The sequence below is a fragment of the Canis lupus genome, chromosome 11 (assembly GCF_011100685.1).
Source record: "Canis lupus familiaris isolate Mischka breed German Shepherd chromosome 11, alternate assembly UU_Cfam_GSD_1.0, whole genome shotgun sequence".
In the NCBI taxonomy this organism is placed as follows: Eukaryota; Metazoa; Chordata; class Mammalia; order Carnivora; family Canidae; genus Canis; species Canis lupus.
The window spans coordinates 26,430,591-26,455,347 of record NC_049232.1 but is presented as its reverse complement, the minus strand read 5'-3'; the positions used below and the strand labels follow the sequence as shown (position 1 = coordinate 26,455,347).

Here is a 24,757-nt window from a genome sequence, read left to right as displayed (position 1 = left end):
GTGGCCAAACTTCTGTTTATTTAGACACACTCTTTATTACGCACCTAACTCTGCATCCACTGAAGTAGACAGGACTAGCCAAAATCCTTCTTTTAGAGTTTATACTCTGAGATAAAATAATTCAGAGCAACACATAATTCAGCAGTACTCTCCACTGTGCTGGGCCTGATAGTTCTGAACGACCTAAGAGGGAGTCAGAGTTGGACAGGAAAGTTACACGCAGGGTTAATTTAAGTAACACACTGATTTTTAAGAAGTATTAAAAACTAGGGGTGTATAGGTAGCTTATTTGGTGCGGATTCTAGCACTTGGTTTTGGCTCAGGTCATGACATCAGGGTCGTGGGATCAGGTTCTGTGCTGGGCTGGGCACCTGGTACAGTCTGCTTGAGATTCTCGCCCTTCCCCTCTACCTCTTCCACTGTGAGGGTGCGTGCCCACACACACACACTCTCTCTCTCTTAAATACATGCATACATACATACAATCTTTTTTAAAAAACTAAACTTTCTTGGAGGATTTTACTCACTTTGGTGGTGAACTGTGAAAGAACAACCATGTTTCCTCCCGAAGACCAGACCCTTGCATCAGAAGAATAATTTTTCTCCTATAATGAACTCAAAACTCCCCCAAACCACTTCTACCTTTGCCACAGGTATCACCGGCCTCACTGCTTTGGCTGGTGCATATGTCCACCAATTATTCATCTCTACCCTATAAGTTCTCAACTCCATGGCACTAGTCCAACTGTTCCCAGTTGGGAAGGGATGAAATATGTCCCTGGCACAGCTGGTGGCATCTCAAGGTGTATTTTAATCCCTAGAAATAATGTGACAAAGGTTCCCAGATGACTCTACAAAAGACTAATCAACCTAAAAGGTAATGGTACAAAAGAAACACAGTACTTCCAGGGAAAAAAACACAGAGTGAACTTCCACAGTGCTTTCGGTGAAATAACTTGTGGCATCTTTTCTGCCAAATCCTGGGAGATGAGAATGAACCTGTAAACCATTCCTTTATCTTTCTGGGGGGAATTATGATGAAATCCAGGATATGGAAAAGTTAGAGAGCCAATACTCAGAGAGTCCCGGCACAACCTAAAGCATTTAGCTGAGATATTCTAATCTCTTTTTGAGATATCAGGTTTCTTTTTCTTAAAACAGATAATCATCATCTACTTATTAAACTGGTGCTGTAAATTGGAAGCACGAACAGGCATTTAAAACAAACAGGTACACAAAGTAAGTACTTGAAGGCCATAAAATAAGGTCTTAATTTTGAAACTACTAATAACGTAGGGGGGAAAAAAAGAGTAAGATGACTCAATTATAAGGATATTTCAGGGGATCCCTGGGTGGCGCAGCGGTTTGGCGCCTGCCTTTGGCCCAGGGCGTGATCCTGGAGACCCAGGATCGAATCCCACATCGGGCTCCCGGTGCATGGAGCCTGCTTCTCCCTCTGCCTGTGTCTCTGCCTCTCTCTCTCTCTCTCTCTCTGTGACTATCATAAATAAATAAATAAATAAATAAATAAATAAATAAATAAATAAATAAATAAATAAATAAAAGGATATTTCAGGACTGTTAAATGCTCAGTTGATTGGGAAAATTAGGCTAAGATTTGTTGATAAACCAGGGAACTCTTTGATTTCTATGTTAACTACAAAAAAACTTTCTAAAGGACTCTGATCTTCTTTGCTCTACTCAATTAAGATAATGGGTTAACAGGGAATCTTGAAGATTTTACATCTCATGTTCATACAACTGGCGTTGGATACAGCACATGTGTGTTTCCTTTCTTTAAGAACATTCTCATCATTTTAGACACTAAACATATAAAGCAAAAATCTTTCAAAGATGAATAACTGGAAGAAATATTTATAAAATACTAAACAAAAAAAGAATTTTTAAAAGATTTTATTTATTTTATATTTATTTATTTTAAAAGAGTGTGCACGAGTACAGGGAAGGGCAGAAGGAGAGGAAGAGAACAGATTCTGAGAGGAGTGCTGGGCCCAACATGCGGCCTGATTCCATGACCACAAGATCGTATTACCTGAGTCAAAAATGAAGGGCCAAACGCTCAACTGACCAAGCCACCTAGGTGCCCCCCAAAATTAATTTAATAAAAAATAGCTTACAAATCTTTAAGAAAATGACCAATTCCACATGGGAATGACCAAATGAAATACAAAGGAAAAATACTGAACATGTGATGGTATCAATGCAAAGAAAATCAATAACAAATTTAGCAGAAAGGAACAAAAATGGAAATACATCTACATACAAAATGATGTTCACTGCTACTCATAGGTGAAGAGAAACAAAAGAAAGCATTTTCCACCTATTCCAAAATATTGTTAAATACATTGTGGGGGTAGGGAGGGAGGTGATGGGTGGTTAGTAAACACTTACAGACTTCTGGGGGAAGTATGAAATGATTTAAAACTTTTTGGAAGCCAATGTGGCAATGTCTATCAATTTTAAGCATATATACTCTGCAACCCAGTGATTTTATGGTTAGGAATTTATACATAGGGGATCCCTGGGTGGCTCAGCGGTTTAGCGCCTGCCTTCGGTCCAAGGCATGATCCTGGAGTCCCGGGATCGAGTCCCACATCAGGCTTCTGCATGGAGCCTGCTTTTCCCTCTGCCTGTGTCTCTGCCTCGCTCTCTCTCTGTGTGTCTCTCATGAATAAATAAATAAAATCTTTAAAAAAAAAAAAAAGGAATTTATACATAAACTTGCCTGAGAATCCAAAGATATCAAATGGATATTCATTTTACTCTGTCTGGAAAAGCCAAAAGCCTCAAACTACATGTCCATAAATTATGGTATAGCCCTACAATTGAAAAACTATGAAGCCATTAGACAGAGCCCCCCATTCTCTCTCTCTCTTACAAATACACACATACATACATACACACACACACACACACACACACACACACACACACCACACACACAGCAGCGATTCAGAACCAGCTCCCACAGGATGTCAAGCTTTAGCAGTACTGTTTGAGTGATATGGGCTCATCTCTACCCCAACTATAATGTTGACATCCTGCTATAAGCCCTTCTCTTTTTTTTTTTTTTTAAAGATTTTATTTTTATTTATTCATGAGAGACAGAGAGAGAGGCAGAGACACAGGCAGAGGGAGAAGCAGGCTCCATGCAGGGAGCCGGACGTGGGACTCGATCCTGGGTCTCCAGGATCACACCCTGGGCTGAAGGTGGTGCTAAACCACTGGGCCACTGGGGCTGCCCTCTCTCTTTCTCTCTCTTTCTTTTTTTAAAGATTTTATTTATTTATTCATGAGAGACACACAGAGAGAGGCAGAGACACAGGCAGAGGGAGAAGCAGGCTCCACGCAGGAAGCCCGACGTGGGACCCACCCCGGGACTCCAGGATGATGCCCTGGGCTGAAAGCAGTGCTAAACTGCTGAGCCACCTGGGCTGTCTGCTATAAGCCTCTCTTAATAAGAAATGATCTTTTTCTCTTTGGGCCAAATTTTTGTTACTAATTTTCTTTGCACTGATGCCATCACATGTTCAATTTTTTGGCTTGTCTTAGCACATGTCACTCACTGTTCTTCTACCCCAGATTTCTGAGTTAATGTCATTTCTAAGGTTCAGTAATTAAGACTGCAAGCATCTAGCCAATATACATGCAAATTCACCCCTTTAAGTTTAACCAAATGGGTCAAAGGCCTCTAACACGGAAAGAGATTATTCAAGAAAATATGAATGAGTATGTTAACTCTTAATTCCGTTCTGTGCAAATGGTTTTGTATGTATACCTGTGGGCCACCTATGTTGGCAGGAGGAAACATACCTAAACAGAAAGCTACTTGGAGATGGAGAAACAGGAAAGACAAATCCAAACTGAGCTGTATTTCAGAATAAATGAAAATGAAGCCTGCCACACAGAGGAAGGGGGGAAACATGACCACGATGAAGCCACTGTCAACACAACAGTAAGAAAAGGGCTTGGCAATACAAATTTCAATCAGTCTGTGAATTAATCAAGACTTTAGGATAGTTCTATTTAGTCTGAACTCTATGCTAGGTGAAATAAAAGATTTTCATGGCTAAAACATACCCCAGACCAAACTTCTATGAAAGATTTTCCCTGACCTAGAGTCTGACTCAAGTGCATCACCCCAAGATTTACTGCCGAATTACTTAGCCCTGGACACAGAATATAACACTAGAACAACAGAATTAGGCTGTCACCATGACCCTAGCCACACCACCCCCACAAGGAACAACTACCCTAGAAGAAATCCCAAAGTTTTATAGCATCAAAGGGAACACAGTTTACCATCACTGTGGAACCTACTGCTTTCTCAGTCCCGTTTACTAAAAAGAGAACAAAAGGACTTTTAAAAATCAAAAGCAGGGATCCCTGGGTGGCGCAGCGGTTTGGCGCCTGCCTTTGGCCCAGGGCGCGATCCTGGAGACCTGGGATCGAATCCCACGTCGGGCTCCCGGTGCATGGAGCCTGCTTCTCCCTCTGCCTATGTCTCTGCCTCTCTCTCTCTCTCTGTGACTATCATAAATAAATAAAAATTAAAAAAAAAATTTAAAAAAAAATCAAAAGCAATGGAGAAAGAACAGGGATAGGGACAACGATCTAATTAAAAAATTGGGATTTTAAAAATGTCCTTATGTGGACAGCTGGCTATTAAAAAGGCATTTAAAAAGAAAGATTCCCAACCATACACCTATTTATTTACATTGACAGTGGTCTAGTGAGCACCAAGACTCCTGGAGCCCAGTGTTCTGAATGCCTCTGGCTCCATCTGGGACTATCCACTATCTTTATCCACCTCTATGATAAACTGGTAAGGCCATCAATCCTTATATATTCTACCTGCCTCTTATACACCTTGTTTCTTGGGAAGATGACAAGCTAATGTTCAGCACAAATCTTAGTGAGTTTTCCTTTTTTCTAAATAGCAAATCAAAAAATTTAAAAGAACAGTCATGTGTTTGCCACAAATACATACAGTCTAAAAGAAATGAACAACTCTAGGATTTAACATTATCTTTCTCTCATCTTCCTTCCTTCTTCTCTACAAAAGAAGGCTAGTAAAACCCACTTACTCTAACCCAGGCCCAAATTTGAGGTTGCCAGCTAGGAACACTAAAAGGTTCTTAGCAGGAAATATATTCAGACCCATAATATCTAGGACCTCCACCGGAAAAATGACTATCCCATTTTGATAAATGTGAAGGGATCCTCCAAGTAGCAATCAAGACAGGCAGCAGTAAGGTTTATTTTAATATACTTCTACAGAGCACCTTTGTGCAATATCACTGGTGCTAGAGTTATACAATTTTTGGATTTGGGAATGATTATGGGAACATTTGACTTTTTAGCATAATTCAAAATCAAGCTCTGGCTCTACTGCAAAAGAACAGAAAATTCCATGTATCTATCTGTACATCTGCCTCTCCGAGCAGGGAAATAATTCTCCTTAATCAGCAATACATATTAAAAGCAAACTTTCATGTAGAGTAATGCATGTAACTACAGCACCTAAGCCCTGCCGCTTGACTCACTTTGCTTAAAACCATTCACAGAGAAATGAATTACATCTTACTTCTCCTTTGCCTTGTCATAAAGAACAACTAAAGCAGTGAAAATTTAGATGATATGGATAGTACTTTCCAGTGGCTGTCCTGCCACTTTAATTAAGTCAAAGGCATATGAATGGAAAATAAAGCTGTCCTAATATGAAACCAAAAACAAGTTTAATTCAGAAAGAACACAGATCTCTGTTTAGTCCTTTGAGCTTAAGAAAGATCAAGATAAAAAAATGACAAAATTCCATCAATGCAAACCGTGTAATCCACTAACTTTAAGACAAACACCTTATCTTCTTTGGTTCCAGAGACTGAACCTTTTGAACCCAAAGAGAAGGCAAGTACAGTGAGCAAGATGCCTAGTGACTTAGAAGAAACTCTCTGGGTATGTGATGCTGTATTACCACCTACTTCTCCTGTGCATTACTGCCCACTTCTCCAGATGCGTCAAAAAATAATTACTCCTGATTGCACTGGTGCTTCTCGGAGCAATTTCCCTTGCCCACAAATCTGGTATAACAGTGCTACGATAATATAATTTAAGCATTTTCCATTTGTTAATATATAAGAAGTAGGGAAGCAGACTAAAGAGCTGCAAGGAACCAAGCGTCTACGGGGAAGGAGATGCTTTTTCTTCTAAATTTTCACATACAACTCATTCTTAATTGTGGTTGCTCTAATCCAATTGACTCTAATGCTTTTCTCTACATGGAACTAAAGTAGTTACTTCAAGGGAGAATTTAATCCAGTTCCTTCTCCCTGGCGAAGGTTGGGGTTTTGTTCTTTGTTTTGTTTTGAAATCAGAGAGTGGCTGACTTCATCCAATAAGGGCATTTACAGTATCCCAAGGACTGCTTTTCCTTTTTAAAAAAAAACAAACAAACAAACAAAAAAAAAACTGGCTCAGCAGTTTAGCGCCACCTTCGGCCCAGGGCGTGATCCTAGAGACCTGGGATAGAGTCCCACCGTCAGGCTCCCTGCATGGAGTCTGCTTCTCCCTCTGCCTGTGTCTCTGCGCGTCTCTCTCTGTCTCTGTCTCTCGCTCATAAATAAATAAAAATCTTAAAGGGGGGGGGGGGGCGGACTACTATCAGATTCCCTCTCCTTCAATGTTTTAGGAGAAAGATGCTCCTGAGGAGCAGGAACTCTGTAGCCCAGGACTGCAGGCCCTATGAATATCTGATTAAAACTTATTCACAGAAAAATGCACAACAAAATTCTACAAACGAGTCCATGGACTTAGGTTAAGAACATGTATCCTATGGACAGACAAGACTATGGAAAAGATGAAGGTCAGTGGGGGGAGTGGCATCCCTTAGGTCTAAAAGAGGATCTCTCCCTTCCTTAACCAGCAAGGAGGAAAATGTGGAAGTACTAGTACAGGCTCATTCTAAAGAATGTGGGGTTTCACTCACAGGCAGTTTTGTCTTGGGAGCTTATCTCTGGCTTGGGGGTGCACTACAGTCTAAGACTGTCCAATCTTTCCTTCTTCTCTCCTTTCAGAGGCGTCAGACCTGCCCTGTGGTCTGAAGACTCCACTGGCCCTCACGGTATTCCTGTTGTTTTCTCTCTCCTTTTATACTTCCCAAATAAAACTCTAATACTTCTAATCCATCATGGGGTCTGCTTCTAAGAGGACTCAGACTACACACCAGCAGTTGCCACTCTTTTCACAGCACCTTTACACATGGCACTGAGGAAGGGACCTCAGGTTCTTCCAACCCTCACTTCAGTACCATGCTTCCACAGAAGCTAAGATGACTTCTTGCCCAGGAGGATAAAATCCCTGGAAGCCAATGACCGTTCTGGTTTCACAGACACCATGAGTAGTTTTTAAAATTTTGCCTCCAGGTTAAACACCAATGGTATGACGGAAATTGGCATGGATGGCCAAATTAACATTAGGTAAGATATGTAAAAAACCTTACATTTGTCACGCTTGAATATATGACATGACTGATGTTAGAGAAATCCTTTACATACATTAAACATGGAACCAGGGGCACCTGGATGGCTGAGTCAGTTAAGCCCCTGCCTTGGGCTCAGGTCATGATCCCAAGGTCCTGCGATCGAGCCCCACATTGAAGGAGCCTGCTTCTCCTTCTCCCTCTGCCCCTACTTGTGCCTGTTCTCCCTCTCTAGCGCGTGCTCGCTCTCTCAGATAAATGAATAAAATCTTTTTTAACATTAAACTGTAGGTTCATAACCAAGTTCTGAAAAGTGAGGACACTATTCGACAGGGAGAAGACACAGTTAGGTCAAGTAAAAACAACCAAGGCAAAGATCCTATTCCAAAGTATAAGTGACCTTCTGTATTCACCAGAGATTCCAATAACAGTTAGTATTAGACTCAAAGTCAGTTCTTAAGAGTGCCGGTAGGAACACTTAAGTATGCACATGCTCTGTTATATGGGTGCCACAATGCCCCAAAATCACACTCAGCATCAGCTGAGGCTTTCAGCTGAAGGAGTAGGTGAGATTCAGAGGTAAATATAAGGGACTATATCAGAATCCAACCACGCTCTACTGCTTGTCCTAAATCATTTCTGTTCCTCTGTTAATGTTTATTTAGGGCATAGAGTATCACTCTAACCTTTTCTCCTAGCTAGTAAGACATCTATAGGTCAAATCAGCATTATTTTTCAATCAGCAATGTGATTAAAACATTGTTATAAAAGGAGACAGAAAAGAACTCTTTTTAATTCAAGTTCCCCTTTAATTCTCAAGGAGCAGAGTGACCAAATACTTTGTATTGCAAGGTTCCCCTCCCCACCCCCCGCTTTATGCTGGGTTTATGGTATTAGCTCTTAATGACAAAGAAGCCAAGCCCACCTGGTTAGTTTTCCAACACATCTAAAGCAAATCCTAGTCACATTTCTATTTTAAACAAGTATGACAACAAGGTGATTGAGTAGCTTTCCAAACTACAGAACAGCAGGCACTACCTTGCACAGGCTGGCGTTAAATCTGCACTTCATAAATCGTGCAGGCTCCTGCCTATTTGGATGATCTCCCTCTGCAGAATCGGCAGTCTAATACTGGCTCTTCCAAGCATTAAAAATCATCACTCTGCTATCCCAACTCACTGTTCAATGGGTCTTCCTGAATGCAGCCTTTATTATAACCTCACTGCTGCTTCCTACACTGAAGGAATACCATGTTTTTAAGTCAGGAGTTCTTTCTCGCTTTATTATAATCAAGGGGTCTTACAGCGACCCCGATACTGTTACAAAGCACGGTGCTTTATAACAGTAAAGCTTCTGGAAAACCCAAACAAAAGACACGTCACCCGGTGACGTCAGCCTATATACAGTTCTGTGTGGTCGCAGCACATAAGCAATTCCATTCTTGTGCCGTTTCTCGGAAAAGCTTTTCAGTAAATGCACTCATGCTGCTCCAGGAGCTCTTCTCTGCAACAAGCCGCCCATCTGCCATCAACAAGTTAAGACCGAGAGAACTAACGGCTGCGGAAAGGAGAGATCGAAGCTTTGATTAACCAGCTGAGCAGTTAGAAGGAGGACGCAATTAATAACTTACATTCAAAACTGATTGAGGGAAGCAGAGAGAACACAGAAAATGAAACCAATGCTTTCGAGAGGAATATCCTAAGGAAAAAATAACTCACCCTGGTGGATTCAATTTTACTCAGAAAGCCTGGGACACAGAAACACAAAACTGGTCAAAGGCTCCTGCATGTTAGAGCCTTTTACAGACTCACTGCGTTGAGTCTAACAACCGCGACTGAATGCAGCCTCCAATGTGCTCAGAAGAATGGGTAAGTCCATGCATTTGTGTGTCTTGTACAGTCAGCAAGGAATCAGGCTTTTTAAAATAAGCCACTGAATTCATGTTTGATGAAGGAAATCACTGTCAAATTTCTGGATTTTGAGGTTTAGGTAAAAGCATAGATTACTAATGACAGTCCAGGCTTTATCTGTTTTCTTAATGGTTTAAGTTCTGTTCTAGTCATACTAACAAGGTTAGTTTTCCTGCAGCAAAGGAAATATAAGTTGTATGCAGTAAAAGCTTTCGCCATAATGTCGTTGTTTTTTTAATAGCTCATGCATTCTGCTGAAAAATATCCTATCTTCTTGTTTTCCTTAAATTATATTCTGCAGGCTTACATTTCAAGTGGCCATTAGGGGCCCCTATGCTGGCAGCAATATATGCAATGAGTATGGTTTTAAAAATGCTGCCTGCCCTGGGTATGGCGTGTCCACCCAAATGCCGCTGTGAGAAGCTGCTCTTCTACTGCGACTCTCAGGGCTTCCGCTCAGTGCCGAACGCCACAGACAAGGGCTCTCTGGGCCTGTCCCTGAGGCACAATCACATCACAGAGCTCGAAAGGGATCAATTTGCCAGCTTCAGTCAACTTACCTGGCTCCACTTAGACCACAATCAAATTTCGACAGTAAAAGAAGATGCTTTTCAAGGACTATATAAACTTAAGGAATTAATCTTAAGTTCCAACAAAATATTTTACTTGCCAAACACAACTTTTACTCAACTGATTAACCTGCAAAATTTGGACCTGTCTTTTAATCAGCTGTCATCTCTGCACCCAGAGCTCTTCTACGGCCTTCGGAAGCTGCAGACCTTGCATTTACGGTCCAACTCCCTGCGGACTATCCCAGTACGTCTGTTCTGGGACTGTCGTAGTCTGGAGTTTCTGGATTTGAGCACAAACCGTTTGCGAAGTTTGGCTCGGAATGGATTTGCAGGATTAATCAAACTGAGAGAGCTTCACCTAGAGCACAACCAGCTGACGAAGATTAATTTTGCTCATTTCCTACGGCTAAGCAGTCTGCACACGCTCTTCTTACAATGGAACAAAATTAGCAACTTGACATGTGGAATGGAGTGGACCTGGGGCACTTTAGAAAAGCTAGATCTGACTGGAAATGAAATCAAAGCCATCGACCTGACAGTGTTTGAAACAATGCCTAATCTTAAAATTCTCCTCATGGATAACAACAAGTTAAATAGCCTTGATTCCAAGATCTTAAACTCCCTGAGATCCCTCACAACCGTTGGCCTCTCTGGCAATCTGTGGGAATGCAGCCCTCGAATATGTGCACTGGCCTCCTGGCTGGGCAGTTTCCAAGGTCGGTGGGAACATTCCATCCTATGTCACAGCCCCGACCACACCCAAGGAGAGGATATACTAGATGCAGTCCACGGATTTCAGCTCTGCTGGAATTTATCAACCACTGTCACTGCCATGGCTACAACTTATAGAGATCCAACCACAGAATATACAAAAAGAATAAGCTCATCAAGTTACCATGTGGGAGACAAAGAAATCCCAACTACTGCAGGCATAGCAGTTACTACTGAGGAACACTTTCCCGAACCAGACAATGCCATTTTCACTCAGCGGGTAATTACAGGAACAATGGCTTTATTGTTTTCTTTCTTTTTTATTATTTTTATAGTGTTCATCTCCAGGAAGTGCTGCCCTCCCACTTTAAGAAGAATTAGGCAGTGCTCAATGATTCAGAACCACAGGCAGCTCCGATCCCAAACACGACTCCATATGTCAAACATGTCAGACCAAGGACCGTATAATGAATATGAACCCACCCATGAAGGACCCTTCATCATCATTAATGGTTATGGACAGTGCAAATGCCAGCAGCTGCCATACAAAGAATGTGAAGTATAATATCCGACCCATCATCAAAAATTACATCAGATAAGTAACCTATTTTACATAGTAGGGGCTAAATACATACCTAATTTTTACCAATGGTGACATTAAGCCTAATTTTCCAAACCAAGTGGAAACTTAAGTTTTTGAAGTGTTGAAGTATTTTTAATTTTTTTTAATGAAACCATATTTTAAGTGTTATATGAAGCAAAACTCATATTAATTCACACTCATTGCAAAGTCTAAAAATGCTTACTTCAAAATAAGACATTTCATGTATGTAATTATATACTATCATGTGTAAACATTTACACTAAGATCTCCATATGTTATTTTTTTCTACTGAAAACAGTTTGGAAAGAAGCTACCGAGCAGAAAAAGATATGGATCAATACTTGTTAGATCACTGCTCTCCATCCCAAGTACCACAACTGGCTTGCTGCTTAAAAGGAGGCTTAGCAAAGTTCTCTTATATGATAATTTGGTATTTATTCAAATCTACAATTTACTGCCAGTGTGGGAAGTAGAATTTCATGTATGCTGAAGACTGTTAAATATTAAACACTCTTATTCTAGAGTTTTTGCCTGGGTTGGTAGATACTATCGAAATCCACATTATGAAATCAGAACCCTTTATGTAATTCTAATAAGCTGAGTGACTCTTTAATATATTTAAACAATGAATCCAAGTGATTGTGAAAAGGTCTCATTACAATGAAATCAATAGTAAATAATTACACTGACTTCATGTGCTACATCTCTAGTTTGACTTAGAATGGAAATGTTGATTTTTGTGGCATTTAGACAATTTTTTAAACTAGTATTATATCACCATTTTACTAATTAGTTTACTAAATCCTATATTTACATTTACATGTGAAAAAAGATTTAGAAACTATTTTGGAGAGAAAAGAGATAAACTGAGTCAATTTAACAATCCTGTGACCTGCTCCCTCTAGTTTGAAAGCACACACAAAAATTCTCCCTCACTCCTCGATCAAAGATGCCTTGACAAAGGGGTTTAAACCTCTTTCTTCTGCCTTTTCCTGATCTTCAAACCTCAAAAAGCCCAATTAAAAATAATTGGCTAGCAACAGGCATAACACTGATTCTTAATAGAACCAAGAAAAAATTACTTTCTAAATATTACATGCTAAAATTTACTGTTTAGTAAAGATACATATCAACACTGTTAAGAGCAGTTCCTTCTAAGTGAAGCAAACAACGTATTAGTGAAGCAAGCCTTCCAAGCCTTCCCGTGGGAGAACACTCTAAATGCCTATGCAGCCACACAGTGGTAACTCAAAGGTGGCATGGAAGTGAAGGGATGAAAGGGAAAGGCAGCAGTTTGAAATGTGACCCACAGAAGCAGTTCAGCTTAAGCTAAAAGGCAGCCAAGAGTGAAGCAAAGGTTAACTACACAATCTGCATCAAACAGGGCAAGGCCCAGGGACCTGCAGCTGGAAAGGGAAAGAGTGTTAAGAGAAACATTCCCTAATTAACAAATGATAATGATGCCATACTCTTCACACAGAAAAAAGGCTGCAAGTATTTCATTTCTTTGATTGTGATTTCTACAAATAAACTGATATATTTGAGATTTAGGATCCAAGTCACCAATTCATGCAGAATTTTTCCACAAATGAAAGCTACCATTAAAAAAAAAAAAAAAAAAGGTTATCTTTTCCTTAAGATGACCATTAACATGAAATCCTTCTATTCAAGGCATATTTTCTTCCCAGGATTGAACAGCAAACATGCTAAGACTACAGTTTAAACTATCAGATTTAATTTTAATTTTTTTCTTTAATACTAAGAGAGGGGTATCTACCTACAGTTCAAAGAAAAGGTCTCAGTAAAAAAGCAGATGAGATCATAAATTAAGGTAAAAATGTGCTTTCTCTATTGTTTTAAGGTGGGTAAATTAGTTTGGCAAAGTCTCAGCCCAGCTGTGTTCAGCTGATCTTGAGCGGTGAGCATTTCTTGTTAAACCAGACCCTGGGCCTGCCTGGGCAGCGACAGAAGCTGATTTTACGGCATAGAGCACAGCTCATGGCTTCCCTATGGAGGGGCTGGATCAGAAGCCCCATTACAAATGAGAGCTCCATGAGCTAAAATTTACCAACCCATTTATCAGGGTAATCATGGCCATTTGTCAGGGCACAGCTCCGTCACAATACAACCGTGTCCTGAACACACAGAATCCACTAGCCCTGAAGGATAGCACTGAAGTATTTTCCATCCACAACCAACATTAACTGAAACTGTAAAGAGAAGGATGAGAAATAATTGGCTGAGAATTCTCACATTAAAGATTACCTTTGCTAAAATCAACTGACAAAATTCTGAATGTATGTAGAGAAGTAAACTGGAAAAGCAGGCCATTCAGTAAATTCTGGAAACTGCATAGCAAAGCAACCAAGGAATACTTTCCAGCCGAAAACCATAGTATTTTTTGCCCTCCATTTTTTTTGGTAATGCTCTCAGAGAAAAGTAACTAACAGTGCCAGATGACATTTTCCTTTTTCATTTAAAGTGAAAACTTCCCTTTTCAGTTGCTTGTAGAAGGCAGGATTCCATTTAATTTTGGCCTATTTGTGCTTCGGTATCGGCACAGGTTTGAAGATGAGACTGTTAGTCATATGTCCTCTTTTTACCAACTGGCTGGGGTGTAAGAGCATCACAGCTACACTGCAGATCCTGGCAACGCAATGTCAGGGCTCTTGTTTTATCAGTATAGTCTTATCCTCTTCGGCGCCTACCCCCTAACCCCAGTCTTTTTTCACTTTTATGGTTAGAGGGAAAAGACCATTTAATTAAGAACCAGAGAAAGAATTAAATCTCTCTGCAAAAAAGAAAAGCTAAGAAGGCCATGATACTGTACCCACCTAGTAACCAAAAGCTTGTGGAATCGTTTATATTCATTTCTGTAGCTTGCCAGGGATTTCAATCACTTTTCTGAAATGAGAGTGGGCTGATAAATTCTGCAAATCCACACACAACTCAGAGAATACCCACTGCCAACATCAAAAAGCAAAGATACTAATTTTTTAAGCCAAAAATCTGCACTAACACATGTAATTTCTTAATGTGCCTAAGTTAATTTCTATACCAATTCAATGAATGGAATTGATTGAACTTTCCAACTCCACTAATTATTAAAATCCATCTGCTTATTCTAATGCTAGTCACCAAGAGCTAGACTCTATCTTTCCAATAAAAATGAGCCCTCTGTATCGCTAGGTACAAATCCTAAAATTCAAAACAGGCATATCATTTTCTTAAGGCATACTTCCTACACATGCTATCAGGGCAAAACGCTATAAATGCCTGGTTCTCTCCCTAAAATGTGGATATATATCTATATGAAATTTTAAAAGAATGTTTTTAGAAGCTGACTTATGTGATCATTTTCCTAATAGAGCAATACAGTGACAGACCTATTTCAAAAGTCTGTTTTGAGACATGATCTTCATATTTTATTGACTAAAGTGCTTCAACCAGAAAAAGATGAAGATAAGGATAATAAGGTCATCTATAGATAATAAAATATTTCTGTTCTTAACTTAGGGCAAACTCATAGTACTTGAATAAGGCCAAAAACAAATAGAAAATGACTGTTTAAGCTTTCATACAGCTATTACAAACATTTGGAAACATCGGCTACTCCTTCAACTAACCTATTCTTCTTCCTTGGTAATCTTAAAAAAAAAAAAAAAAAAAAAAAAGTCTGATACATGGAATGTTTGGCAAAACTTCCTGTCAACACCGAGACTGGACACTAAAAGTGTCCAAACACATTGTGTTCAATCACCTTAAGAGCCATTTTGTTTTGTTTTGTTTTTGCTGGGAGGTGGGCAACTGGGTTGGGGGGTGGGAAGAAAATACTATTATAATGGGGGTCCGGGGTGGTAACAAAGTGCAGTGTACAGGAAAGATTTGTTATTAAAATTGTGTATACTGTAAAAAGTGAATGTCTTTTTTTTTTTTAAGCTTTTCCTTGGTAGGCTATCAATTTTGACATGTGAAACTTGAAAAACCATTTGTGACAGATAGAGAAACCTTAAATGAACATTTGTTTTGTACAGTATTCTCTACAATGCCGAATGTGCCAGTTGAGTAAAGGGCAGCTCATCAACTGTCTTCATTGAGTGAAAGGTTAAACTGAGCTAAGAACAAAGTAAAGGTCATGGTGGGGGTGGGGGCGGGGGTGGAGGTGGGGTGGGGGGTGTGGAGGCCTAGCCAAAAACCTACCATGCCAATAACTAGCAGTTATGCAATAAGAAGTTGCTCTGTCACCAGCTTTAGCAAGTAGACAAACAGCTATCTGTGGGGATCACAGGGCTTAAGGCTGGCTTTCCGTCTTCCCAGAAAGTGGACGGCCACCACAGGCTGGGGGGATCTTCAAAAAGGTTGCCTGTACCCAGCAAACAGCAACTTGGCCATTACACTGGGGGTCCATTGGTGGGAGCAGATGTCAGGAGCACCTTACATATCACAACTCCAGGAGGGATGCCCACAAGTGCTGACCATACTAAGATCCCCACGTGACCTACTATACCCTACTCTGAGACACCAGCTCAGTAAATATGGATAGGGATAAGAAAGGTGAGATTTTTAACTAGTGTCCCTCCCTCAGAATAAACACCCCCAGGAAAGCATGCTATGCCTGGGCAGCATAGGGGGATAGCCATACTTGCCAGGATGCACATACTACTCCTCTAGGCCCAGAGTAGTGCAGCAGGACCATACAGGCGGAAGAAACAAGGCCACAACTTTCACCCAGGGATGATGGGATCAGAGAGGCTAAGAGAGCTATCACACCAGGAATCAAAGCAGTAACAAGGGCAGAGGCAGGAACCACAGCACAAAATTTTACTGTCAAATTCATCAGCTATGCACTAGAGGGCACAGGTGATGGTGGTTTCAAATTGCACAAAGAACAAAATTCCTATATTTTATGGAGTTAAAAGGGCTTATTAACCTAATTCTCGAACACATAAATCTTGAAAATCCCAAGTAAAGCTACATCTCATTTCTTTATCAGTTATTTTAATTAGTTTTGCCTGCATGCCACAGCATTCTCAGATTCCCACTCAAATTTATAATAGATTTCTTCAAGGTCTGTTTCAAGTGATTTTTTTCCCTTCTTTAAATATATCTAACCAGCTGGGTACTCAAATCTCCCTTAGACAAAATGTACTACAAATTGTCTTTCACAAAGAGAGAAAGGAAAGAGAGGTGAAAAATCATAGCTATTTCAAACATTTCTCCTTAGCTTGAGTTCCTCCTCACTAGCCAAAGTTTTTGGAACACTCTTTAGGGACACAGGTTAAGCCTCCCTTCCTCTATCCAAAGGGGAGATTAAAGAGGAAGGATTTCCAAAGCCAAGTACAAAGAGACATCCTATCCTGCAAAGTCTGCAAACTGAACATACACCATCCCCTTATACATGGAAGCCCAAGAGCAAAGCCTGGCAAAGCCTCTCTAACTCAGAACCTCCCACCAGAAACTGAACATGAAGGAGAATTTGTGAATAATTAGCCTGAAGATAGGGACCAGTGATTCTACCACCACCCTAAGACAGAAGAAGACTCTTCCCTCACTTGAGAACCAGATTTTAAAACTGCAGCCCCAGAGACAAACTCAAGGCGGTTTTACAACTTTCATCAAGACACTTTACTGAGACCCATGGTAAAGAGATGTAAAAATGAAGTAACTTCATTAACTATCCATTCAAAATTGTGTTCAGAGCACAATTTATTTGAACAAAAAAAGCATGCATACATGTACATACTTATACACATTTATACACATATGTATATATAAAACCTCTAGGTTGCTTCTTTTGAAAACTGAGACAAAAACTATACAGCCATTTATATTAGCCCATCTGTTTCATCATCATGAGAAGTAAAGTTCCTCTTGAGATAGACTAAAACATTTCTCATGGCCTAGCTGCCAAATATAGAGGGTAACTGCTCAGCACCTTAAACCTTTGAAAACTATTTACTTATCATTTTTTAAAAGATATTATTTATTTATTTTGAGAGAGAGCAAGCATAAGAGCAAGGGGTGGGGGGGGGGGGGCGCGGGGACTCCCTAAGAAGCAAGGAGCCCAACTCGGGGCTTGATCTCAGTATCCTGGGATCATGACCTGAGCTGAAGGCAGAAGCTTAATCAATTGAGCCACCCGGGAGCACCCCCCCCTTTTTTTTCATTTACATATAACTTACTTCTATGAAGTCAAGGAAACATAGCATAATATATTCATATGTGCTAAATGGTTGAAATAAGGATATGAAAAGATCAGAAGCAGGGATTCTTATTCTAAGGGTCCAATATATGTTTCACAGAAAGCAAGAACCTCTTGAAAATACAATGTATTTTATGTATATCTAAATATTTCACCAGATTCTAAAGGCTTGTGATAACTTATTTTAAAAAGCTCTGGTAGAGTAATGAAATAGTTATTTCTAATATATACTAATTTGGCCTCGATCTTCCTGGTGGCTAAAGAAAAGAACAAAACCAATGGCTTTCATCTGATAAAAGAAGCAGTTTATTGGGGGGTGAAGACACTTAAATGCAAAATCCTGTGAATTACTTACAGGAGCTGTAATGGAGCTGGCTGCAGGAACAATAAGAAAAAATGTCAGAGAGTATCTCCAAGGGTGTTATGAAGAACAGGCAGACTTGTTCTTCACGTAAACCCTTGAAAAAACCTAAAAGAAGCCTATAAAGTCAACGAGACTGAACATGAATGTACTTGGGAAAGCAGTCCGTGTTCCCTCATTATCACATCCCTGGAACCCAAACTACAGTATTTCATCCCCTGAGGGACCCCCATTGAATATGTGCTCCATTACAAGTCTTCTAGATGAGGTGTATGACTTAAAATTTAAAAATCTTCTACCAAGTCACAACTGAAAAGAAGCACATTGCATGCATAGTCTCTAGTTGTAGTGATGATAATCATAAATGTTCTCCTTGAGAGGAATCTACAAGATGACAAATTTTTTAAGAAAGAATATATTTTTAAAAATGAAGCATTCACTGGTCTGATAGCTATCAGAAATTTTACTGTCCCTTTAAAATGTAATTCATACTATATGCTATTAGAACAAACACTTAAGATTTCAACAGGAATAAAGAACACAGTCATTAAGAGACCTGCTCCACAGCTGTACCTGTGACCGTGGACAAGTCCTTCAACTGCACTGTGCCTTAAGTTTCTCATCCCTACACGCAATTAATAGTAGTAACATCCAAAGGGGAATTTAATATGCATAAAGTACTGGGAACAAGCCAGAATACAGTAAAGTTTCCATAAACACATGCTATTTTTTAACAGCAATATGTGAAGAACTAGATGCAACAGATCCATCAAGTAGAGAATATAGTCATATTAAAAACATACTAGACCGAAGCATTAGTCCATGAAACTCTTTACTTTCGGGTCTAACTTCCCTCACTTATGTATAATATCCAAAATGAAGACTGATAATGAGCAACAGCTTTTAGTAAGCCAACAGACTGGATACATTTTTCTATCTAGTATTGAAAATACTACTAGTATTGAAAATAGCACTGTTATAAAATGTATTAAAATTTTATACATATTAATTTGGCTTTATGAATGAAGGCTAAATTTCAAAAGATAGAATCTCAAATTTCAAAGTTCTTCAGAGTAAGGCAGGCACTTAAAATCCAGTGATGCTTCTTTTCTTTGTTCAATAAATTCTATATGGCAACATATATTATCCACTTTCATAAACAGATACTATTTTTCAAAAGAATTAAATAATATCATTGATATCTCAGCTTCTGACAATTTTATTTTAGACAAAATACAAGGCTGAGGATTGAGGATCAATATTATGTTTGGGTTTTTGTTTTTTTTTTTAATTTTACTTAGAAGATAAATGCACTTCAAGTCTACCATATTTATTTAGGAAGCAGTCCACCCAATTGTGGCAGATTTGCAAGAATTATTGATATGAAGAGAGGTATGAGAATTTAATAACATAAAGATAACCTGTCAGTTCAGTGCATATATGAGGGTTATGTTTTGTGATTGCTGGTGATTCTATTACCAAAATATTAAATATAAAGCTCACTCAGAATTAACCTATTTAAATGAGTACACTCATTGAGTCTTATTAAATAACTGCAAATCTTATGGGCCAAATTTTTTAAGACATGAACTTCTTTGATGGTCTTTCCAAGATCACGATCTAGTTTATCCCAAGGAAGATCACTTTATCTTCTCCTTCATCCACAGCTTTTCCCCATTTTCCCACATCTCTTGACACTGGGTTTGTTCTTGGATCCTCATTTACCAGCACATTTACAAGCTTTTCCCATTCCTGATTTGCCAAAGAAATTCCAAGGGAAACCACCTTACTGAGCAGAAACCATTCAGTTGCAGTATATCCAAAGCTGAGTGCCAACTTCTAAAAAATACCTGTAATTTTTTCTTGAGCAAGCGAGAGAGAGAGAGAGAGAGAGAGAAAGAGAGAGAGAGCGCGCGCATGAGAGCACATGCAAGAGAGCACATGCATAAGGAGGTGGAGGACAGAGGAAGGGGGAGATAAGGAGCGAGGGAGAGAGGAGAGAGGGAGAGAGAGGGAGATGGGGGTGGGGGAGGAGAGAGAGGATCTTAAGTAGACTCCATGCTGGGCATGGGAGCACAACACAGGGCTCAATCTCACCACCATGAGATAACAACCTAAGCCAAACCAAGAGATGGACACTTAACCAACTGTGCAACCCAGTACCCCAGAAATACAAGTTATTTTAAAGATACTCCTTGACTCCACAAAACCTTAAGGGCCTATTAGTGGCAAAATGATCCCCACAATTAGGGAGACACTATTAGAAACACACTCACTCACCTGAGTTGTCCTCTCAGTCTATCTTTCCTTTTGTATAGGTTCAAGTATCAAATAATGGTTATTCATTTTGTTTTTACTCTAAAAAGACCAGAAACACCAATCATTTAAGAAAAGTAAACTTTTTGCCATAACAATTTAGCATCCACTCTAGCTCTCTGACCAAATAAAATCCCAAACATCCTCTATATCTTTATTTTTTTTATTATTATTTTTTTACATCTTTAATATAAATAGTTATTTCACCGGTTTTATTTGGGGGCGGGTAATGTGCCTTGGAGCAAAGAGGACATGGGTACACTGGTCATGGTTGTGAAAATTTCAGAAATGTAGAATTCCTGGGGTAATGACAGGCCATCATCCTTATTTCCCACATCTATGCTCTGAAATTTTATACTAGTTTTGTCAGGATTCCATAGAACTGGCCACAAAAACACTGATCTCTCATGTGAAAGTACTTTCTGAGAGTTTTTTAATCCAATAAGGAAAACGACATGAGCATCAGGCACTGATAATGTTAGGACTACTCATGCTAGGACTGCCACATGTGTCACACACTAAAAACCGTGTTCAGAAGTGACCCTGACAGTGCTACTTCTCTCAATCAACCTTCTTAACTATCTCTGGAAATTCACAAGGAAAAAAACAAAACAGTGAGATAGAAAGGGAAAAGAATCTACCACTCTCAGCACACTCTTGGAGGCATCTAAAACAGTGCCAAAACACCACATCTCCCTCTTCTCCCCTGACAATCTCTTCAGGCCAATGTGTGCAGAACTGCTCTCGGACACTTGCCGACAACTTCCAACAACTAGAGCCCATTTTATTATTGTGTTAAAAGTGCCGGTCTAACATTTATCTATTACTCTCCATGAAAACCTAACAGCTGGTGGTCAGGCATTCTCTCCCTTTTGAAGTAACATTCCTGAGGTGTCAAAAACCATCACAATGCATAAGTGATATCATCCATTTTGTGCTAACTTAAAATTAGATGTGAGATGAATTACAGATAAACAGTGAAGAACAAAACAAACTGTAGTTTATCTAAAGCCTAGCTAGTTGACATTCCCACCAAAGGCATCACCATAAGTTATTACAAAAACTATTAAACAAACATATTTCCATAAAGAACATAAATCAACTAGCCTCCCAAAATATATAAACAGTATTTTGAAAATCTCACTTTTTAAAATACTTTATGTCATTTTTAAGCACTCACACTCCGCACTTTAAATTGAAGGTAGGGGGCCGCCTGGGTGGCTTAGTGGTTGAGCGTCTACCTTTGGCTCAGGTTGTGATCCTGGGATGGAGTCCCATATCGGGCTCCCCGCAGGGAGCCTGCTTCTTCCTTTGCCTATGTCTCTGCCTCTCTCTGTGTGTCTCTGATGAATAAATAGATAAAACCTTTTACAGATAGATAGATAAATAGATAGATGATAAATTGAAGGTAGGCTGACCTGGGTATTAGATAAAATTAGCCATGAAAGCCTAGCTGCTTTATTCCGGTATCAACTAACATTTAAACAAAATGAATTCTAAGCCTTGGTATCAAATGGAATGGAGAACATTATTTGGGAAAGGGAGAGATGGGAAAGATTAAGATTCACTTTCTGACATGCTAAAATGGAAATGTTTATTAGCCATTCAAGAAGAGATGACAAGGGATCCCTGGGTGGCGCAGCGGTTTGGCGCCTGCCTTTGGCCCAGGGCGCGATCCTGGAGACCTGGGATCGAATCCCACATCGGGCTCCCGGTGCATGGAGCCTGCCTCTCCCTCTGCCTATGTCTCTGCCTCTCTCCCTTTCTCTGTGACTATCATAAATAAATAAAAAAATTTTTAAAAATTAAAAAAAAAAAAAAGAGATGACAAGTCCAGGGTATAGATCTAGACTGGAAATATAAATTTTGAAGTCATCATACTAAACATGGGTATTTAAGGTCACAAAACTGAACGAGATTATCAGGAGAATGAGTATAGATGGAGGAGAGAGTCACAAAAACACACCTTCCTTCTCTATCAGTCTGTGGCATAAAAAACATTTGTCAAATGGCAGTCAACAAAAAAAGGACAGGTTTCAAGGGCAGCATTCTATCAACATCAAAGCCACTTGAGTAAAGCATGTTCTCTTGGAAAACCAATGGGAATAAGGTCAGCTTAATTCAGGAAAATGATCTTAAAACATTGCCTAAAGAAACTGCTGCCAATTAAAGGTCTGCACATACACTGCTGCAGAAGTGAGAATGATTACTAACCTCTGAGTATGTGCTCCATGCCAATTAAGTACTAGGTATGGCCCTGCCCTCAATGAGATCAGTGCAATAAACTAAAGAACCAATCAAAGATCATAGGACAATCAGAAAAGCAGGTTTTAATTTGGAGGCAAAGGTATAGCTAGCTCATGTACTTGAAGTATAAGATAGTCAAATATTCACTAAAAAGATAACCACATAATTTTACCCATCTCTGACAGTGGTTTGGGTTACAAAGTGTGTTGATCAAAACTTATCAGAAAGTACACTTAAAATCTGTACATTTTGTTGTATATAAAATTTTCCAATAAAAACTGAACTCCAGGGCAGCCCGGGTGGCTCAGCAGTTTAGTGCCACCTTCAGCCCAGGGCCTGATCCTGGAGACATGGGATCAAGTCCCACATCGGGCTCTTTGCATGGATCCTGCTTCTCCCTCTGCCTGTGTCTCTCATGAGTAAATAAATAAAATCTTAAAAAAAAAAAAAGAAAGAAAGAAAGAACTCCAGTTAGCGATATGCATGCTGCAGTGCTTAGAGGGGATGATAAAAGTGTCTGCAAACTGACTTGAAAATACATCCAAACAATAAGATGGACATGGGGATAGATCGATAAATATGTGATAAAGCATCTAACAAAACATTAATCACAAAATCTAGCAAATGGGTGTGTGTGTGTATATATATATACATATATATATATACACACACAAAAAAAACCTCTTTCATCTTCTCTATATGTTTGAAATTTTTCTTAATAAAAGGTTGGGAGGAAAGGAAGATAAAATATTTACAATCAGAATTTGTGGTACTGACAATCTACACACTATCCCTTCTCAACAGACCAACAGTGCTACATGATGGACTCTTGAGTCTGTCTAGGTTCAAAATATAGCACACCTACCTGCTATCTGTGAGATCATGAGCAAGTATTTATGCCCTACTGGTACATAATTCCTGCTCTGAAGATTAAATGGGAATATGTGTGTAACAATTGTAACACTGCCTGGCATACAGTAAGTGCTAAAGCATGAGCGGTATTATGATGAGGATAATGATGATGACTAAATATTTTTAAATATTTCAGCAAGTACTACTTCAACTTCCATGGTATGAGATAAAACAATATTCAATAAAGAGCTGATAAAAGAGAAGCAGCCTGAACATGTGAACTGGACAGTGCTACTTGAATTACTGATAGAGAACAAGAGGGGCAATGAAGAATGTAGTGGAAAAGGAGCCTTTAACATTGACACAAAAAGTGAAAACAGGATTTCAACATGGTTGGTGCAGGGGTAGCCAGAACCACCAATCCTACAGATACTACCAATTACCAGTAAGTGCAGCTAAAGTGAATCCCATGACAGGGTGACTCTGGAACCAGAAAGGGTGTATATAGATTTAACACAGTCTGCAAGTGTAGCCCATTCCAAATCTCTGGAGATGGCTGGGATATGATGATCAGAGCGGTGATTTAGAAAAATGTATTCTGGCAATTATTTTTGTTTTGCTGAGAAGAAAAAACCCAGAGCTTTGACTATCAAAAAGGGCTGCTAAGGAAGAAGGAAAAGGGAGAGAGATTTACTTAAGGACAGGCAAAGGGTAAGAACCAACAGTCAGCTGAGAAAGAACAAATAGCTCTCTCCAAGAGCCTTGCTCAAGAGAAATGGGCAGTTTAGGGTATGAGGGGAAAAGATGATTTCTATCATTTATTCACCAAGATACACTTAAAAAAAAAAAAAATAAGGGCCTCCAAGTTCCCATACGAAGTCTCAAGGTTTCACTATTAATCTCCAATCTAAAACTTTTCTGAAAAGATAGTTTATCCACATTTTCATTTTTCAGCTTTTCCCCCGTAAGTGTCAGTAAGGACTTCCTCTAATGAAGAGAAAAGGCAGAACTAGTTTCTATTTTGTAAAGTATGAAGCAAAGCTCTTGCTGGGGTCCCATTCATTCTACTAAGACCTACCCCCTTTTCCCACTCTTAATCATACACTGTTAACATTTTTGCAAGATAAAGTTTTAAACTTTTAGAATAATCATTTCTGACTCCCTAGTGTAGTGCAAATACTAAACAGGAATGCAGGAGCACAGTGTAGTGACAACCTGTTAATTTTACTCCCTCTCATAGTACAAAAGAATCTTATTATAAGGTTTAATTTGTTACTTTCATATATAAGAGGTTCATTAATGGCTTCACTGTTAGAAGCCTCAGTGGAACTGCTGTTTTTGTTAAAAACTATGTGGCATGGCTGCCAATACAATCTTAATAAAAGCCCAAACCGTTATCTAACCTCCCATCTTAATAACAGAAATTGAAGATGAAACATGACATCTTAAGGGTTACACTTCCAAATAAACAACAAGTTTCAGTA

At 39.3% G+C, this 24,757-nt stretch overlaps 2 protein-coding genes across 2 annotated transcripts in view; one reads left to right on the top strand and one right to left on the bottom strand.

The window, feature by feature from the left end:
• Window positions 1-24,757, bottom strand: part of CTNNA1 (catenin alpha 1) — a 186,080-nt gene that overhangs the window by 53,924 nt on the left and 107,399 nt on the right. The gene's annotated exons all lie outside the window — the stretch shown is intronic.
• On the top strand, window positions 8,621-12,938 carry LRRTM2 (leucine rich repeat transmembrane neuronal 2). The gene is made up of 2 exons (XM_038552317.1): window positions 8,621-9,366; window positions 9,710-12,938. Exons 1-2 carry the CDS (start codon window positions 9,363-9,365, stop codon window positions 11,254-11,256), a joined length of 1,551 nt encoding a protein of 516 aa, XP_038408245.1. The 5' UTR covers window positions 8,621-9,362; the 3' UTR covers window positions 11,257-12,938.